The sequence below is a fragment of the Palaemon carinicauda genome, chromosome 40 (genome assembly GCF_036898095.1).
Source record: "Palaemon carinicauda isolate YSFRI2023 chromosome 40, ASM3689809v2, whole genome shotgun sequence".
NCBI classification, from domain to species: Eukaryota; Metazoa; Arthropoda; class Malacostraca; order Decapoda; family Palaemonidae; genus Palaemon; species Palaemon carinicauda.
In genome coordinates this window covers 37,899,828-37,918,984 of record NC_090764.1, presented here as the reverse complement: position 1 = coordinate 37,918,984, position 19,157 = coordinate 37,899,828, and the positions used below count along the sequence as shown (strand labels likewise).

The 19,157-nt window shown below is 35.5% G+C and overlaps 1 protein-coding gene across 1 annotated transcript in view; it reads left to right on the top strand.

Moving 5' to 3' along the window:
- Positions 1–12,034: 12,034 nt before the first annotated feature.
- Positions 12,035–19,157, top strand: part of LOC137631893 (uncharacterized) — a 10,304-nt gene continuing 3,181 nt past the window's right edge. Inside the window, exons 1-3 of the mRNA XM_068363899.1 lie at positions 12,035–14,853; positions 16,067–16,100; positions 18,307–18,523. Of these exons, the coding sequence (XP_068220000.1) occupies positions 12,242–14,853; positions 16,067–16,100; positions 18,307–18,523 (2,863 nt within the window). The 5' untranslated portion in view covers positions 12,035–12,241. The remainder of the gene's footprint in view (positions 14,854–16,066; positions 16,101–18,306; positions 18,524–19,157) is intronic.

Sequence of the window (19,157 nt, the reverse complement as noted above, 5' to 3'; positions counted from 1 at the left end):
AATAAATTAAGAAGTAAAGATTAAACTGCAAAGACAAATACCATAACAACACAAATTACATAAAAAAGAAATTAGATACATGATGCAGTAAAACAACTAAATTAAAATAGCATATGTGATAAATGAACAAGTATTAGCACTTAGTTTGAACTTCTGAAATCCCACCAATTGAACTACATGATTGGGAAGATCATTCCACTATTTGCAGCCTCCCATGAGAAAATAACGATAATTTAACTATATATCTGCTACTTTGTGGCGTATGGTATAGGCATGATAGTTCTACATGCAAATAATAATCAGCATCATGAACGTCGGCCCAAAGAAAACAATACACTAATTATTTTTTAAATAACTAAATATGTGAGTTGAATGCTGAATAGCTGATACAAATAAATGATAATGGAAAATTCCCTTAGAAAGATTTGTTTTTTAAAAAAATTGAAAAAAACTTCCACTACAGTATATACTTATTTAGGAGGTAAACCGGATATACTTAGCAAAGCCAAATATTATTCTTGAAAAGTTAATTTCTGATCAAGTTGCCATACATTGCGAGTCGTTCGAACGAAATCAGCGAACACTTACAGTACAGTTAGCTGTACCGTAGTGATAATACTGTAATATATTACAGAAATATACACTAGTGTCAATAAGTGTTATATTAGAATGGAATAACAGTGTTTTGTTGTTATAAGTGTCCCGATGACTACTGTACTGTACTCTTCTGTGCCGTAGCCAACCTGCCAAAACTGATCGAACATCATGAAAATAAATTTTGCAAAACATAAATCAATCAAATATTCATTTAAATTAACTACATAAAAAATATCAGAATTTGAAAGAAATGCTCCAAGTGATAGACTGAGGCACTTCCAAGTGGTTACAAAATATCATACCAATGGGATTTTTCTTACAGCTTTCAAAACTACTTGACATCTGATCCCCCAGACTTGCTTCATCTTGCTCTACAATCCACTCTAACTTTTACATCACATTGCAATTGCTGGATTTTCCTTTACTTTCACCTCAGCGCCGAAGGGCCTTCTCGGCACCAGTGCCAAGACATATGGCCCAAAGTCCATAAACAAATTAATAAATACATTTTACACATAAGCTGTTGATAAAGAGGTCGTCGTAACATGGAATCTAACCAAGCCAGCTATTTACATCAAGATAGCCAAACCTTACAATTTTAACCTTCAAAGAGAGCTTCTGTCAATAGGTCCTAGCAAAGTTAACTTTAGGAGACCGAAAACTTATCTTAACTGTTAGAAATTAACAATTGGGGATAAAAAAATTTCCCATAAATCGAGAATAACATGATTTTGAGTATTATAAGATATTGTATAATTTTTCCTGCTTATACACACACACACACACACACACACACACATATATATATATATATATATATATATATATATATATATATATATATATATATACATACACACACACACACACACATATATATATATACATACATACATACATGTACCTAGACACTTTCCCCAATTTTGGGGGGTAGCCGACATCAACAAATGAAACAAAAACAAAAAGGGGACTTCTACTCTCTACATTCCTCCCAGCCTGACAAGGGACTCCACCGAGTTCAGCTGGTACTGCTAGGGTGCCACAGCCCAACCTCCCCCGTTATCCACCACAGATGAAGCTTCATAATGCTGAATCCCCTACTACTGCTACCTCCGCGGTCATCTAAGGCACTGGAGGAAGCAGCAGGGCCTACCGGAACTGCATCACAATCGCTTGCCATTCTTTCCTATTTCTAGCACGCTCTCTTGCCTTTCTCACATCTATCCTCCTATCACCCAGAGCTTTCTTCACTCTATCCACCAACCCAAACCTTGGCCTTCCTCTTGTACTTTTCCCATCAACTCTTGCATTCATCACCTTCTTTAGCAGACAGCCATTTTCCATTCTCTCAACATGGCCAAACCACCTCAACACATTCATATCAACTCTAGCTGCTAACTCATTTCTTACACCCGTTCTCACCCTCACCACTTCGTTCCTAACCCTATCTACTCAAGATACACCAGCCATACTCCTTAGACACTTCATCTCAAACACATTCAATTTCTGTCTCTCCATCACTTTCATTCCCCACAACTCCGATCCATACATCACAGTTGGTACAATCACTTTCTCATATAGAACTCTCTTTACATTCATCCCCAACCCTCTATTTTTTACTACTCCCTTAACTGCCCCCAACACTTTGCAACCTTCATTCACTCTCTGACATACATCTGCTTCCACTCCACCATTTGCTGCAACAAGAGACCCCAAGTACTTAAACTGATCCACCTCCTCAAGTAACTCTCCATTCAACATGACATTCAACCTTGCACCACCTTACCTTCTCGTACATCTCATAACCTTACTCTTACCCACATTAACTCTCAACTTCCTTCTCTCACCACTCTTCCAAATTCTGTCACTAATCGCCCAAGCTTCTCTTCTGTGTCTGCAACCAGTACAGTATCATCCGCAAACAACAACTGATTTACCTCCCATTCATTGTCATTCTCGTCTACCAGTTTTAATCCTCGTCCAAGCACTCGAGCATTCACCTTTCTCACCACTCCATCAACATACAAGTTAAACAACCAAGGCGACATCACACATCCCTGTCTCAGCCCCACTCTCACCGGAAACCAATCACTCACTTCATTTCCTATCCTAACACATGCTTTACTACCTTTGTAGAAACTTATCACTGCTTGCAACAGCCTTCCACCAACTCCATATAACCTCATCACATTCCAGATTGCTTCCCTATCAACTCTATCATACGCTTTCTCCAGATCCATAAACACAACATACACCTCCTTACCTTTTGCTAAATATTTCTCGCATATCTGCCTAACTGTAAAAATCTGATTCATACAACCCCTACCTCTTCTAAAACCACCCTGTACTTCTAAAATTGCATTCTCTATTTTACCCCTAATCCTATTAATCAGTACTCTACCATACACTTTTCCAACTACACTCAACAAACTAATTCCTCTTGAATTACAACACTCATGCACATCTCCCATACCCTTATATAGTGGTACAATACATGCACAAACCCAATCTACTTGTACCATTGACAACACAAAACACATATTAAACAATCTCACCAACCATTTAAGTACAGTCACACCCCCTTCCTTCAACATCTCAGCTCTCACACCATCCATACCAGATGCTTTTCCTACTCTCGTTTCATCTAGTGCTCTCCTCACTTCCTCTCTTGTAATCTTTCTCTCATTCTCATCTCCCATCACCGGCACCTCAACACCTGCAACAACAATTATATATGCCTCCCTATTATCCTCAACAATCAGTAAACTTTCAAAATATTCCGCCCACCTTTTCCTTACCTCCTCTCCTTTTAACAACCTTCCATTTCCATCTTTCACTGTCTCTTCAATTCTTGAGCCAGCCTTCCTTACTCTCTTCACTTCTTTCCAAAACTTCTTCTTATTCTCTTCATATGAATGACCCAATCCCTGACCCCACCTCAGGTCAGCTGCCCTCTTTGCCTCACGTACCTTGCACTTCACTTCCACATTTTTCTCTCTATATTTTTCATACTTCTCTATACTATTATTCTGTAGCCATTCTTCAAAAGCCCTCTTTTTCTCTTCACTCCTTCATTCCACCATTCACTGCCCTTCCTCATGCTGCCTCCAACAACCTTCTTGCCACACACATCACTTGCAATCCCAACAAAATTTTCTTTTACTAACTTCCACTCCTCCTCTAAATTACCAGTTTCTCTTACTTTCACTTTGCCATATGCCATTTTCAACCTCTCCTGGTATTTACTTTTTACCCCCAGTTTTATTAGCTCTTCAACCCTCACTAGCTCCCTTTTACATCCACCTACTCTATTCCCCCACTCTTTTGCTACAACTAATTTTCCTTCCACCAAAAAATGATCAGACATACCGTTATCCATACCCCTAAACACGTGCACGTCTTTCAATCTTCCAAACATTCTTTTAGATATCAACACATAATCCATTAATGCCCTTTCTACTACTCTTCCATTTGCCACTCTTACCCATGTATACTTATTTTTATCTTTCTTTTTGAAAAAGCTAGAATTTATCACCATATCTTGCTCAACACACATATCTACCAGTTTCTCACCACTCTCATTTTCACCTGTTACGCCATACTTCCCAACGACACCTTTTACCTCTCCAGCGCCTACTCTAGCATTTAAGTCACCCATAACAACTACATAATTCCTTCTACCCAGTCCTTCTACACACCTAGTTAATTCATTCCAGAACTCATTCCGCTCTTCTTCACTTTTCTCACTACCTGGCCCATACACACTGACAAACGCCCAACATTCCCTACCCAACCTAACCCTTACCCACATTAACCTAGATGATATCTCCTTCTATTCCACTACTTTACCTGTCATCCATTCACTCAGCAATATAGCCACACCCTCTCTCGCTCTTCCCCTTTCAATCCCAGACACTCTACCAGACATTTCACCAAACATCACTTCACCCTTTCCTTTTATCTTTGTCTCACATGGCCAATACATCCATCCTTCTATTCCTAAACATACTTCCAATCTTACATCTTTTACTCTCTTTCGTACTACATCCACACACATTCAAACACCCCAAAACTAGAGTGCGGGGAGCAGTCACTCTCCCCCCAGCTCCATCTCTTTGTCGATGTCTCACAGGATGTAGATACAGGAGAGGGGGTTCCCAGAACCTCATCCCGTCCCTTTTAGTCGCCTCTTACGACACGCAGGGATAACGTTGGCGCTATTCTAATTGTTTTTTATACCCCCGTGGCCACAGGGGGATATATATATATATATATATATATATATATATATATATATATATATATATATATACACATACATATATATGGGGAATACCTAAACAACTTCAGATTGCAAATCACATAGTTCTGTTTTGTGAATCATGAGAGGAATTGCAAAAGATGATAGAAGATTTGAATAGAGAAAGCAGAAATGAAGGACTGAAAATGAATATGAGGACGGTAAGTATTTACTCAGGACATGAGACCGAAATCAAAAGAAGGATAAGAATGGGTTAGAGAGCATTTGGTAAACAAAACGAGATTATGAAAATTAAAATACTAATTTCTCTAAAAAGAAAAGTATTTAATCAGATGGTCCTACCAATATTAACTTAAGCAACAGAGACTTGGAGTTTACTAATAAAGCCTTAAACCATTAGTTAGTTAAATCTCAAAGAGCTATGGAAAGAATATTGATGGGAATAACACTAAGAGACAGAACAAGAGCAACATAGATACCAGAGCAAACTAAAATAGAGGATATTCTAACAATAGGTAATTAAAATTAATGGAGATGGGCAGGATATATAATAAGGACAAATAGAATATGCAAATTAAGAATAACACAATGGGCCCCTAGAGATTGCAAAAGAAGCATGGGAATAAAAAAAAAGATGATGGATTGACGAGCTAAGAAAATTTGTGGTTATAAACTGGCTTAGAAAGACCATAAACAGACGGGAGTGGAAGGACATGTCTGAGGCATATATATATATATATATATATATATATATATATATATATATATATATATATATATATATATGAATATATATATATATATATATATATATATATATATATATATATATATAGGCCTATATATATATATATATATTTATATATATATTCATATATATATATATATATATATATATATATATATATATATATATATATATATATATATATATATATATATATAAAACAATGATGAGATAACTGGCTATAGAATTATATAAAAAAAAATTCACACAAAATCGAAAGACTATTATAAACACCTCATATGACTGCATTTTTAAAACATAAAAATTGACGGAGTTACTGTTATTAAATATTTCTATAAATGCATCTATTGCCATTATAAAACTTGTAATACCTTATCTATAAAACTGCCCATGTAAATAACAGTACACGAATATTTACACACACCTTAAATAATGTACTTTTTTTTTTTTTACTGAAATTTTCATCATAAGCTTTCTTTAAAAAAGATATTTCCTGGAGATGCGGGGCATCGATCCCCGTACCTCTCACATGCTAAGCGAGCGCTCTACCATCTGAGCTACATCCCCTGGTATTACTACAAACTGTGAAACCCAATTAGTTCTTTTACTTATACACTTAAATTCACTAGAGTGAAAAAATTACTTGAGTATCCCATGAGCTTATTTATATGTATCAAAGAAAACTCATCTAAATGAAAACGAACGTTTTTATGGGGGACAATACTAGCATTATCTAAAGATTATCCATGACTTTATTTTGAATTATAGAAGTACATGATAACAAAAGGGATATCTGTGGCAAGCTTTTAAGACATATAGGATTTTATGGGTAATTTTCTGACTTTAATTTAGCCCGATAAGAATTTATCGATGAATTTTGCTCTGTCAAGTTATTCCTTTTGCTCCTACAGAATATTTTCTAGTCTTGCTTTTGCAATCTAAACGACAGATTATCTTCTCCGAGATATGAGTGTGTGTCAAATGGATCATATTTTTATTTTCTACATATTGAGCAATTTCTTTTAATTGAAATCACATCACAATTCTAAACTTATTTGCAGAGACAGTAGTTTGCTTTTGATTTGTCCGACCTTGTGTGGTACCACGGGCTCTAGCGTTGGCATTCCGGAAACGGAAACAGTGCCCTACAAAATGAACATCGTTTGCCTAGCAGCAAAGTTTCATCATCGCCCAAGGTTGTTACGCCCGTATTTCTCGATCATAAGATTATTATTGAAATTGCTTACGTTAACAAAAAGTTTCGGCCAATGTTTATATGAAAAACAGTTCGGGTAAATTCCATTTCCCAGAATTCGTAGTATTTAGTTTGAGAAATAAGAAATCCGTGAACAATGCTTATTGGAAATCTGGCAACTCTCCAACTACTCTAATCTCTCAAGACAAGCCTCGAGTCTCACAACCACAAGTCACAGCTGTCCAGCGACCAACAATTTAACAGTCTCTTTCGCTGGTTTCTCTACGTCTGTGGTCTTAGAGTTTACCTTTATTATTGTGACGTTGTTATAATAATCCAGACAAATGATTTTCTTATTTCGTCAGCGATTTTTCTTTTATCAAGCAAGCAATCAATTGACGATAGAGAGTGACTCGATTGAAGTTGAAGTTGAACAGTTTACAGTTAAGCTAGTTAACTAGTGATATAAAGTGTTATAGTGGTGTTCATTGTCCTTGGTGTACTGCACAGTAAACTGAATGTATTATCGTTCGTATTACGGCTTTTGGTGAGCCTTCGCTCGTAGACATAGGATCATTTTGATGAGGCAGAACGAGACATAGTGGAATATTAATTAACCTTTTTACTATACCAGCTCTATGAACAACCTAGGTGGTTCCAGAGTTCTTCTCTGGAAGCTGGAACAGCTCACGTTCCATAGTTCTTCTCTGGATGCTAGAGCCGCCCAGGTTCCAGAGTTCTTCTCTGGATGCTGGAGCAGCCCAGGTTCCAGAGTTCTTTGGATCCTCAAACGGCCTATCCCACAATGGACTCTCTCTCTCTCTCTCTCTCTCTCTCTCTCTCTCTCTCTCTCTCTCTCTCTCTCTCTCTCTCTCTCTCTCTCATCTTTATTTGGTTATAGTATGAATTACTGCATACCACCGTAAAACCCTTATTTTTAATACCATTGCAATCGTGGGTAGGATGTAAACCTATTACGAGTGTTCTGAAACCTACGAATAATCAACAATCTTGAAAATATGCAAAACTACCGTAAAAGTTTATGCTTCATATAAAGTAAGATCATTTAACTTCTAGCCAAATACAAGAACCCTATATTTCTCCAACTGATTATATCGTGTTTCATCCATTCCTGAGCATGAATATTGGGGCAAACAACCTGTTTATGAGTTTTCCTACCATATAAAGAAATAAGGATGATTCTCAGTGGGAAACCAAACAAGTACCTTGCAGCAATGATAATGGTCCAAAATGCAAAATAAACAGATGATCGGTTGGAAAAATATACGGTTAATGTAAGTGGCGTGAAATTGAAATATAATTACCTGTAATTTCTATCACGTCCAACAAATGACCTTTGCTCCACTGTGGCTCGCTTCACTCGAAAATGAACATTATCTCCTTGCTCCTTTGGTCTAGCAAGTGTACATGGATGCCTGTGCACTCAACCACGTGAGTTTTGATTTGTTAATATCTTTTTACATCTAATTTACATTAAATTTCAAAATGGATTGAACTTCTCTATGAAGGATCTTGTATTGTGATGGTAGTAATGGTGGAACTGATGTGGAAGGGAGAATGGCATCATGGCTGTTGTATAACAACATCCAGGAACCTATGCATGAATACTTGCGAGTCTCTATTATTTAAAAAAAAACATCTAAAGAATACATCATAGAAAAACCACCAATCAATACATGCACATTTAGCAATCATCCGTCTCCCAAAGTAAAATGAAATGGTGTTCACATTTCAGTTGATGGATACCTAAGTTATTATGCTCCAGCCCCATTACTCATACTGAGAAAAATGGAAAAATTGTCAGTACTCATCCACTCCATATAGCGATTTTCAGTTTCATAAGAAATTAAATCATAATATATTTACCAATTTCATAAGTTCAACAGAACTTTCCCTTGTCGCTATTCTCTCATTCTCGTTTTTCCTAGAATTTTCTGTAGATGACGTTTAGAACACTTTAGCGGGAGGCCAGTATACTAATCCGCAGACACAAGTCATTTGAGATGATGCAATGTCACTCCACTTGACTTGGGCAATTGCTGGAGAGGTTTTCAATTATAAATCAATAATTCAAAATTAGGAGAGCATCAAGCATAATGCAGCAGCACTTGTCCGTAGCTCTCCAGACATGATGATGCCCCCACACACATCTACAAGAGTGACCTAGTTCATCTATTTATAATGTATGTCCACCTAACCTAGGATCAGGCAATGGATATGATTTCAGCCATCTCCCCCTCAAACAAAAGTGAAGCAACAACCATAGCTCACAAAGACAGTAAGGTTATGGATACTAATAAAAATACTGTCAAGATTGCATTGTGAACTTATGGTCCACAGATTGTGTCTCATACATTTTCACAGGGGTACCATGACTCATGAGAAATTCTACAGTAGTATAACCATGAATTGGAGATAGAGATGCCAATAAGTCATTTATGTCATACATCAACCAGTACCTCAAAGGATTTTAGATGTACTTATTGGGAGAAGCAGGAGACCTATCACCTTTGGAAGGGTAACAGATCAGAATTGACTTGAAATAACTATACTCAGGTAAGAGCAGTTGTTCTGAGAGTTTATGCTTCAACTGAACAGGAATACGATTTAACCATAAAAGAAAATCTTTCTGTTACAACCCAGGAACATAAGTGGTGTGCTACCTTAAATCTGCACTCTTTAATGCAGAGTTAACAGTTCCTACTTTACTTAAACCAGATTGCTATGTCATTCACTGTCCAGAGGAAAAGGAAACCCTTTTGGCTAATGTGGTTGACAGTATGCAGAGTAATGAGAAACTTGATCTTCCTCATTCCTGAGTTCCTGAAAGTAAACTAACTAGCTTTTCAGTCCCATGAAGTTAAAACGTATCTTATGGATATGTAAACACAAATGGTATTTTTCCTTTGATTTTTATAAACACCACTGATTTCTTAGCTCTTAATTTGTCTGTTGTGTTAGGCAAGTTATCAAGATGATGTATTTTTGGGCATTTGTTGGAGAATTTGTAATGTTACTCCATAGGGAAATGTTTTTTGTGGTAACTCTAGCCCTACTGATTAACTCCCAATTTCCCTAGCTAAAATATAATCTAAAGTTTTGAAACGTCTTTTGGCAAACCATCTAAATAGGTATATTGAAATCAATCATCTGTTCACCTAGTTTGCAATCTGGATTTTGCAAGTACCTTGGAGCATGTGACGATCATCTTACATTATCCAATGCAGTACATATATCCACTGATTGTGGTCAGGGAAGTTTGTATGATTGGTCCTTATTTCAATGCTGCCTTCAATTGTCTTAATCAAGAGGCCATATTTTCAAACTCAAAACAGTTGGGAGTGGGTGTGTCTTTTCTTAACATCTTTATTGAATTTTCAAGTAATGGATTATAGATAGTTGCTGATGGGCGCCATGGAGCGTATAGAAATGTCATAAATGGTGTTCTTCAGGGTGGTGTTCTTGCCTCATTACTTTTCATACTATATACATGATATGTGGTTTAGCCTAGGAAACAAGCTCGTTGAATATGCTGATGATTCTACTCTCTTTGCCTTAATAACATCTCCTGAATGTAGATCTAGGGTTTCTGAATCCCTTAGTAGAGATCTAGCTAAAATTAGTGCAGGGTGTAATTTAAGGGGCATAAAGTTGAATCCTAACAAAACTCAAAGTATGATTGTGAGTAGGTCGAGGACAGTGGCTCCTCAACATCCACATCTCTGCATTGTTAATGTTTCTTTAACTCTATATGACTCCTTTAAAATTTAGTTATGATTCTTGATTGTAAATTTACTCTTGGGAAACACATTCGGTCTGTTTCTTCTTCAACTGTACAAAACACCGGCTTATTGAGAAAGTCTTTTAAGACTTTCGGTGATCAATCTATTGAGGAAATGTATTAATTCTTTCATTATGTATTGTTCTCCAGTAAGGTCTTCAGCTGCTGAATCTCATCTTAATTTGTTGGACAATAACTTGCTATATATTAAATCGCATATTCCTGATCAACATATTAATCCTGGCACCGTCGTTTAGTTAGTTCATTATGCATGTGGCATGAATGTTTTTTTTTTTTATCATTCTGACCACCATTTGCATTTAAATCATCCCAGACTGTACCATCCTGTACGTAGTATTAGGTATGCAGTTAATTCAAACAGTCATACCTTCTCCATCATAAGACTCCATACTATACAGTATTCTAGAAGTTTTATTACAGCTATGACCAGATTGTGGAATGATGTTCCTGATCAGGTAGTTGAATTGGTGGAAATTCAGAAGTTCAAACTTACAGGCTGAGATAATTCTCTCTTCACAGTTTATATATGACCGATCTATTTTAACATTGTTACTAATCTTGCGATAGTTTATATTCATTTTTCATGATTTCTCATGTAGTTTATTTATTTCCCTATTTCCTTTCCTCACTGGGCCATTTTTCTCTGTTGGAGCTGTCAGGCTTATAGCATGCTGCTTTTCCAACTAGGGTTGTAACTTAGCCGATAATAATAATAATAATAATAATAATGCTAAACCCTGATCTTTCGAGGGAAGCCTCAAACCCTGATTATGTTCCAAGGTGTCCCAATAAAAAAAAACCCAAAGGTCAAAGGCCAACCTGATGGGTATCTCACTGGCCCATTCTATCCCCTGTTTTGACATAGCAACCTTCAACCATATTTCTTTTCAATCTGGCTGTCTAATCTCTTAACTTTTACTTTATTATACAACTGGAATTTTATCTCAAGTTACACTTTGGTGCTGAGTTACCTCCCTAGCTCCAGAACCAAATCATAAGGCACAAATTCATAAACCCAAATCCAAAATGCCTGGGAAAATAGAAAAATACTGCGTTGGAAACTAAAGAAAAGAGGCAAGACGAGAAGTACAAAGATTGGTAGTTAAAGAAAACAAACAGTAGTCAGCCAAGCTCCTCCCTTCTCTATGTGCAAACTATTAAATCTCTCAAAAGTGGGTCATATTAATTTATATATTCTTTAAAGTCACCTTCCTAGATACTTAATCATTTTCCCCTCATTTACCATACAGTGTATAATGTGTCCTTCCTATGTATATAAGAATAATATTTATGGGATGCATGTTTCTGCGGTATACATTACGTATAAGATATTTATATTCAACAATAATACTATTAATATTTTCTATTAATAATCTTTTGTATTTTTTCCACAGAATTTATGTCCAGAACTATCTACTTAACTTTTATAATTTTGGCACTTTTTTGATGGACTGGAGGAAGAAACTAATATAGAAATGAAGAAATTACAGAGATTTAAATATCATTCTGATTTAAGAAAGACTTTTCAACCAAGAAAGTAATTAATGGTACACTTGAAAAGAAAAATAAAAAATTTAAGAAAAATAAAGAAACTGACACATCGAAATAATTGCCATCATGACTTCAGTTCTATCACATGTAATCCCCTCCGAGGCACTCTTAAAATTCAGATATTATTATTTTGTTAGACGTTTTGGAAAGGACGTCGTATATCGTGTTTACAAGTACTGTTTTCTTCATGGAAACCCCAAGACGATTCGTCAGATTTTGGAAGACAATGGAGTTAACTTAGGAAAGAAGGGTCCTTTTAATGGTCAGGAAATTACTAATCTGACGACAGAGCCTCCAGAGAATCTAGATATTACAGTTCTTAATAAGATTTGTCAGACTCTTTGGCTAAAGATGGTGAATTACCCAGGTGACAAACTTAGAGATTTGATAAGGAAAATAAAAGATGAAAGGAATGCTGTTAGTCATGAAGAGGGTAATATCACAGAGAATGAACTCGAAATAAAACTCTTAGCTTTTGAAAGCACACTCAAGGAAGCGCTTGATGAAGCAAGCATAATTTACCCAAGTCAGAGGACTGAATTTGATCAACTGAAACTTGAGGTTACAGATATTGTTCCAAAAATTCAAGAAAAGATACGTGAGAAATACGATCCTTCGAATCCAGATCATGTTCAACGACTAAAGAAGGAAATGGAAGAATTTGCAGATCAGTTACAGGATTACATACAAGAGAAATGCAAAGAGGAGCTTGCCTCTCATTATAGTGTTTCCTGTAGGATTTTACCTTTTGACTGGCTTACTCAGTATGGAGTTACAGATCCCGGTGAGATTATGGTGTCTTTGAGGATGGATGCTGATGAAGAATTTCATGCTGGCCTCTCAAAACGAGAGTCTCTTATCATCAATCAAAATGAAGTATTAGACAAGAAAAATCCAAGTGGCCAAGACCCAAAAGTAGTCATACTATCAGGTGGTGCAGGTTCCGGAAAGACTACTATGCTGTGCTCTATTGTAGAGAAGTGGTATAAACAGTCTAATGATGTGATAAATTTAGATTCTTTTCAAATGTTACTCTATATGGAGTTCAGGAAGGATGATTATGATAACTTTGAAACATATATTAAAGATCTCCTGCATTGCACAATGCAAGACTTTAGTTTCGATCTTGTAAAGTCTTCAATACTTCGCTCAAAGTGCCTGATCTTATGTGATGGGTTTGATGAGGCCAACAAAAGATCAAAGAAGCTTTTTGAAGAGATTTTACGACTAAATTGCAAAGATATGAAAATTCTTGTAACAACTCGTCCAATAAACACTTTGGAACTCACAAACATGGTAAACAAGTCAAAACACCATCGAATCAACTTGAGTATGTTGGGTATCCCTAAAGATGTCTTAGATTCGCACATGAAAACGCTTGTATCCCACTTGTTGAAGACAGACCCTATAAGAAGAGATGAAATAATCAAAGATATTACAAAGATTTTAAAGACTATGAATAATGAAATGGGCCGTATACTGAGGAACCCTCTATGGTTCAATCTCTTTGTGTTACTTTATATAGAGTGTCCTGCAATAAGAGGAAATCTTAATACAGTTTCATCACTCTATACCCAGCTGAAAAAGCACAATAAGAAAAGGTTAACTGAGAAATACGGAATTGAGGAAGATAATGTTGATAAATTTGAATCCTTGTACAAAAAACGGTCATTACTGTATTACATTCAGCAAAAATATGAATTGTCACAAGACGACACCAAGATATTTAAAACAAAACTCGAAGAACTGGACTTGGTTTTCAACACTGTTATGTCCTCTTATTTCAACATTAAGCACACAACAAAGGACCTGGAAGTTGTGAAAATCTTTTCCTATAGACATCGAAGTGAGCAAGAGTTCATTGCAGCCAGCGTAATTTGCGATGAAATGATAAGACTGTATGAAGATGAAAGAGACAAGTTTGAAGAACTGAAGGAAAAAGGTGAAAATATAATTAATTATGTTGTCTCTTCATTGCCATATTTGAATGAAGGGAAAAAACAGTTAACTGAGGATTTAAATTTGGATGGGTTAATGCCATTTATAACTGGAATCCTCTACAATACAGCGATAGACATACTGTACTTAATTGTTGAAGATATTTTGAATTTGCATTTGGAAATTAGAGGGAAATGGAAAATTAGAGAGGAACAGTATTTGTCTGAAGTTATAGATACAGATTCCTTCCTTAAGTACATTACTGAAACAAGAAATGATGACAAATTTATTAAGTGTGTTATTAAAATCTTAAAAGATTTATGTGGAGGAAACATAGGGATATTGCATATGACGGAGGATGAGTTTCTTGCATGTATCCCTTTGCTAGTGCCTGAAATAACAGTGAAGACACTTGAATGTTCATTCCATAGCAATCCTGATGACCTACCTAATTTGATTCCAACTTTAAGTACAGCAAGCCAGTGCAACATTGAAGTTACACTTAGATTTCCTAATCAGTGGCCGGATGGAAGTGATGGAAATGCTGACAGTTGCTTAGAAAAGGCCGTGACGTGTGTGAAGTTTGAAGGAAAACTCACACAATATGGAATAAGATGCATTCCAAAGTGCATGAGGATTCTTGGTCTACGTGTGGATCTGAATGCCCTGGGAGCAATGTCAGCTCACATTCAAGTTCTTAGTTGTCTAAGGAGTTTAGGTAAAAGATCTTTCTTTGTTTTGTTAGCATTATAAACTGATAAACATCATCATCTCTTATACCTATTGACGCAAAGGGCCTCGGTAAGATTTCACCAGTCGTCTCTATATTCAGCTTTTAAATCAATACTTTTCCATTCATCATCTCCTACTTCACGCTCCATAGTCCTCAGCCATGTTTGCCTAAGTCTTCCAACTCTCCTAGTGCCTTGTGAAGCCCAATTAAAAGTTTGGTAAATTAATCTTTCCTCGGGAGTGCAAAGAGCTTTCCCAAAACGATCTCCATCTACCTCTCACCATGATTTCATCCACGTATGGCACTCGAGTAATCTCTCTTATAGTTTCCTTTCTAATCCTGTCCTGCCATTTAACTCCAAATATTCTTCTAAGGGCTTTGTTCCCAAATTTACAAAATCTGTTGGATATTGTTTCATTGTCATCCCACAACTCATGTCCATACAGTAACACCGATCTCACTAAACTGATATATAGCTTGATTTTTATATGTTATTTCAAGCGATTTGATTTCCAAATTTTACTTAACCTAGCCATTGTCTGATTTGCTTTTTTAAATCTTCCATTAAACTCAAATTCTAAAGACCCTGTATTAGAGATCATAGTTCCTAATTATTTAAATGATTCTACCTCATTAATCCTTTCTCCTTCCAATGATATTTAATCGTCCATTGTATATTCTGTTCTCATCATCTGTCTTTCTTCCAATCATCTTGAGCCTAACCTCATGTGATATTTCATGCATTCTGGTAAGCAAGCATTGCAAATCCTGTGGTGTTCTGCTAATAAAGGACAGCATCATCTGTATACTTTAGGTCAGCTAATTTTGTATTACCGATCTAGTCCAAAACTTCTCCACCATCCCCAAGTGTTTTATGCATTACAAAATCCATGAGGAGGATAAACAACATAGGTGACAACAAATTCCCTAGGAGTATTCCATTGTTCACTAGAAGTTCATTTGATAGGATTCCACTAACATTAACATAGCACTTGCTATGCTCATGAACAGTCATAATCAAATTTACATAATTAGCCGGTACACACTATCAAAGGCTTTTTATAGTCCATAAATGCCATCAAAATCGGATTCCTATATTGTACACATTGCTATACAACATGTTTTAAAATGAAAAATTGGTCAGTCCACCTTCTACCTTTTTTAAATCTTGCCTGTTCATCTCTCAGCTTTTCGTCAATCTTTCTCTCTATTCTCTTTAGAATAAGAATGCTATATGTTTTCATGATGACTGACGTAAGTGCGATACCTCTGTAATAATTGCAATCAGATCTCATTTTTTGCCATTTTCACTAACACTCCTAGCTCCCTTTCATCAGGTTTTGCCTCTTCACGCTACATTCCACAAAATAAACTTGTAAGTATTCTGGGAGTCAATTCATTTCCTGCCAATATCATCTCAGTGGCTTTCATCTCTTCAGTTTTTTAATGATAGTTTCGACTTCAAACACTGAATTCATTTATGGGCACATCAAGGTCTTCCTCAGCTTCAGGTATATTAATCATATTAATCCCTTCATATTTCCTATTCATGACCTCACTAAAGGGATAGAAAATTAGATCATCTCTCTTAACAGAATTGCTTTTTAACTTATCTGATGCTAGAATTCTACAGGATCTACATCATTTTTGGGTTATGAACGACTGCATCAAGTGGGAACCACATGGCTATTTAATCTACTAGCAGCGACTGATCACTGGGGTTTTCTGCTAAATGGGTCACACATACACGGCTTTAAATTCTTCCTGTTGCTAAGAAAAAAACTTTCTGCAGTCATCTATTGGTATAGTAAACAGCAGGACATATTTTCGTTGTAATACATTCATTCTAAGTGATTAAGCGACCACATAAAGATTTCTCAGTGTTCTGAAAAGTTTCTGGACTTGGAAAAAACCAGCCTCAAGTTGGTAACTAGATTCAGTCCTAACTGAAGTGGTCAAGACTGGTCACAAGCAGCTGGTGTCTTGCTTACATGCTTGATTACAAAGTTTGCTTAACTTTGCTAGCATTAATTTGTGACCAAGTGGTATCCAGGCTGTAAAGGTTGTCAGGGATTATCTAATGAATTAATTCTTGCTAATGTGAGTCCCACATATTCAGTGACTTAGTTTGAGCATAGTTACTAGAAGGGTAGTTACTAGTTCCATACCACTCATATATTGGTTGCATACTAATTTCCTGTAGTAGACACACACTAGTCAGTGGCTTTTTATTGTCGTTTCAGGATCCAAAGTTTATATTTGATTTTATAGTAGAGCAAATAGTCTAAACATTCTTCTTATTTCATATATCATCAGTAGAGATCGACTGAGAATTCCAACCAATGACAACAGACTTTAATAAACCAATAAACTATATTTCAATACACTCTACTTATATCTATATATGCTTATGCATATATATATATATATATATATATATATATATATATATATAGATATATATATATATACATATATATATAATATATATATATGTATACATGTATATACACAAACTTATATATATATATATATATATATATATATATATATATTTGTATATATATATATATATATATATATATCCAGTAATTATATATATATATTTATATATATATATATACACACACACAGAAAGGGTTTGTGTATCACCTTGATCAGCAAAGCTGTACTAGTCAGGGCCACCGAAACTAGGTTGGTTTGATTTGAGCGATCAGGCCTAAATTCTCCCACCATCACCAATCTGCAGCAGCGAGACTGGTGATGAAATCTGGTCGACACTCAGACATGAATAGGGACATGTGTGATGTCTTCGTCCTGCAGTAGACTAGAAACGGCTACATTTATTGTTGTATATACATGTGTGTGTATATATATGTGTGTGTATATATATATATATATATATATATATATATATATATATATATATATATATATATATATATGTATATATATATATATATATACATATGTATATATATATATATATACATATATACATATATATATATAGTGCATGCATTCAATATATGGGCATATTTGTCCATAGATATCACCAAGGAGTCAAGTTTCATGCTGTTGTATATGTGCCCAGTAGTAGAAGACGCTTTCCGTTTGATTGACAATAAAAAGGACGTTTTAAAATTCAACAATATTATGGACTGATGCGGACTAGTAAGCGTGCAAATGTTATTTTGTGTCCAGTTCAAATTCTGTGACCAATTGGTGACGTTCGCAGTCTGTAAACTGTTTAGTCAGTGACTGCTAACTAATTAGTTAGCTGCTTTCAAAGTCTGTCAGCTACTTGCATAAAAAATTGTGTATGAATGACCTGGGCCTAAGAGAAATAGGAAGGAAAAGTTGGGTAGAATATTACATGAAACACTGGTATAGACATACTATAACAGAATTATGCCAAAAAAAATAATGTTGAAAAGTGAAAATATCAATATAAACGTAGATTCAACCTAAAATATGGTTGGGAAATCTTTCTCCAATTGACTTCAGAGGCGAAAAATTTTATGTAAATTTTCTCACCGATCAGGATGTGACAGTTGATTCAAACTTGGAACGAATGGCCACCGTACTGAATGGGTTCTGGCCACCTAAAAGAAGACAAAGTGAAGATGAAATTACAGCGTTAAACATATCATCATTACTATCATCAAAATTCACAGGTGGGTATTCTCTCTTTTGCTATTGTACAACTGTTCATCTACAAGGGTTTAATTTCTAAATGCAGGCGTATGAATCTATGCTATGCTGCCAAAAACTATAAAGTGTTCATAAGGTTTTCTACTTCTAGTCTCAATTTCACATGATTGATAGGTTTTCTTTTCCCATCAATTTCACATGATTGATAGGTTTTCTTTTCCCATCAATTTCACATGATTGATAGGTTTTCTTTTCCCAAGTAACACTAAATCTATTCAAATCACCACTTGATTATCTGCTTTCAAGTTAAGTCTCACCCTGGAATTTCAACTCCTACAAGAACAATTGTGGGGTACGGTCATTGCTTTCCATCCCAATTCTCTTAGGGTATCACCAAGGTCCTTTGAATAGACTCGGAGTATATCTAAAGCCCTTGGGTATCACATTAATTACGTATACTATGGATGTAGAGACTCTGAATAATATTACTTGGAAAGTTCAATGCACCACTATTTGAGTGTGTATATTTTTACCTACGGTATTCCAGTCTATGGGTGTAGTTTGCAAATTAATTATATTTAAATCTTATGTCTCAATGCTAAATTTATTATGAGTTATAATTACAAGACAATGATAACAATGACCGTAGGTAGTAGG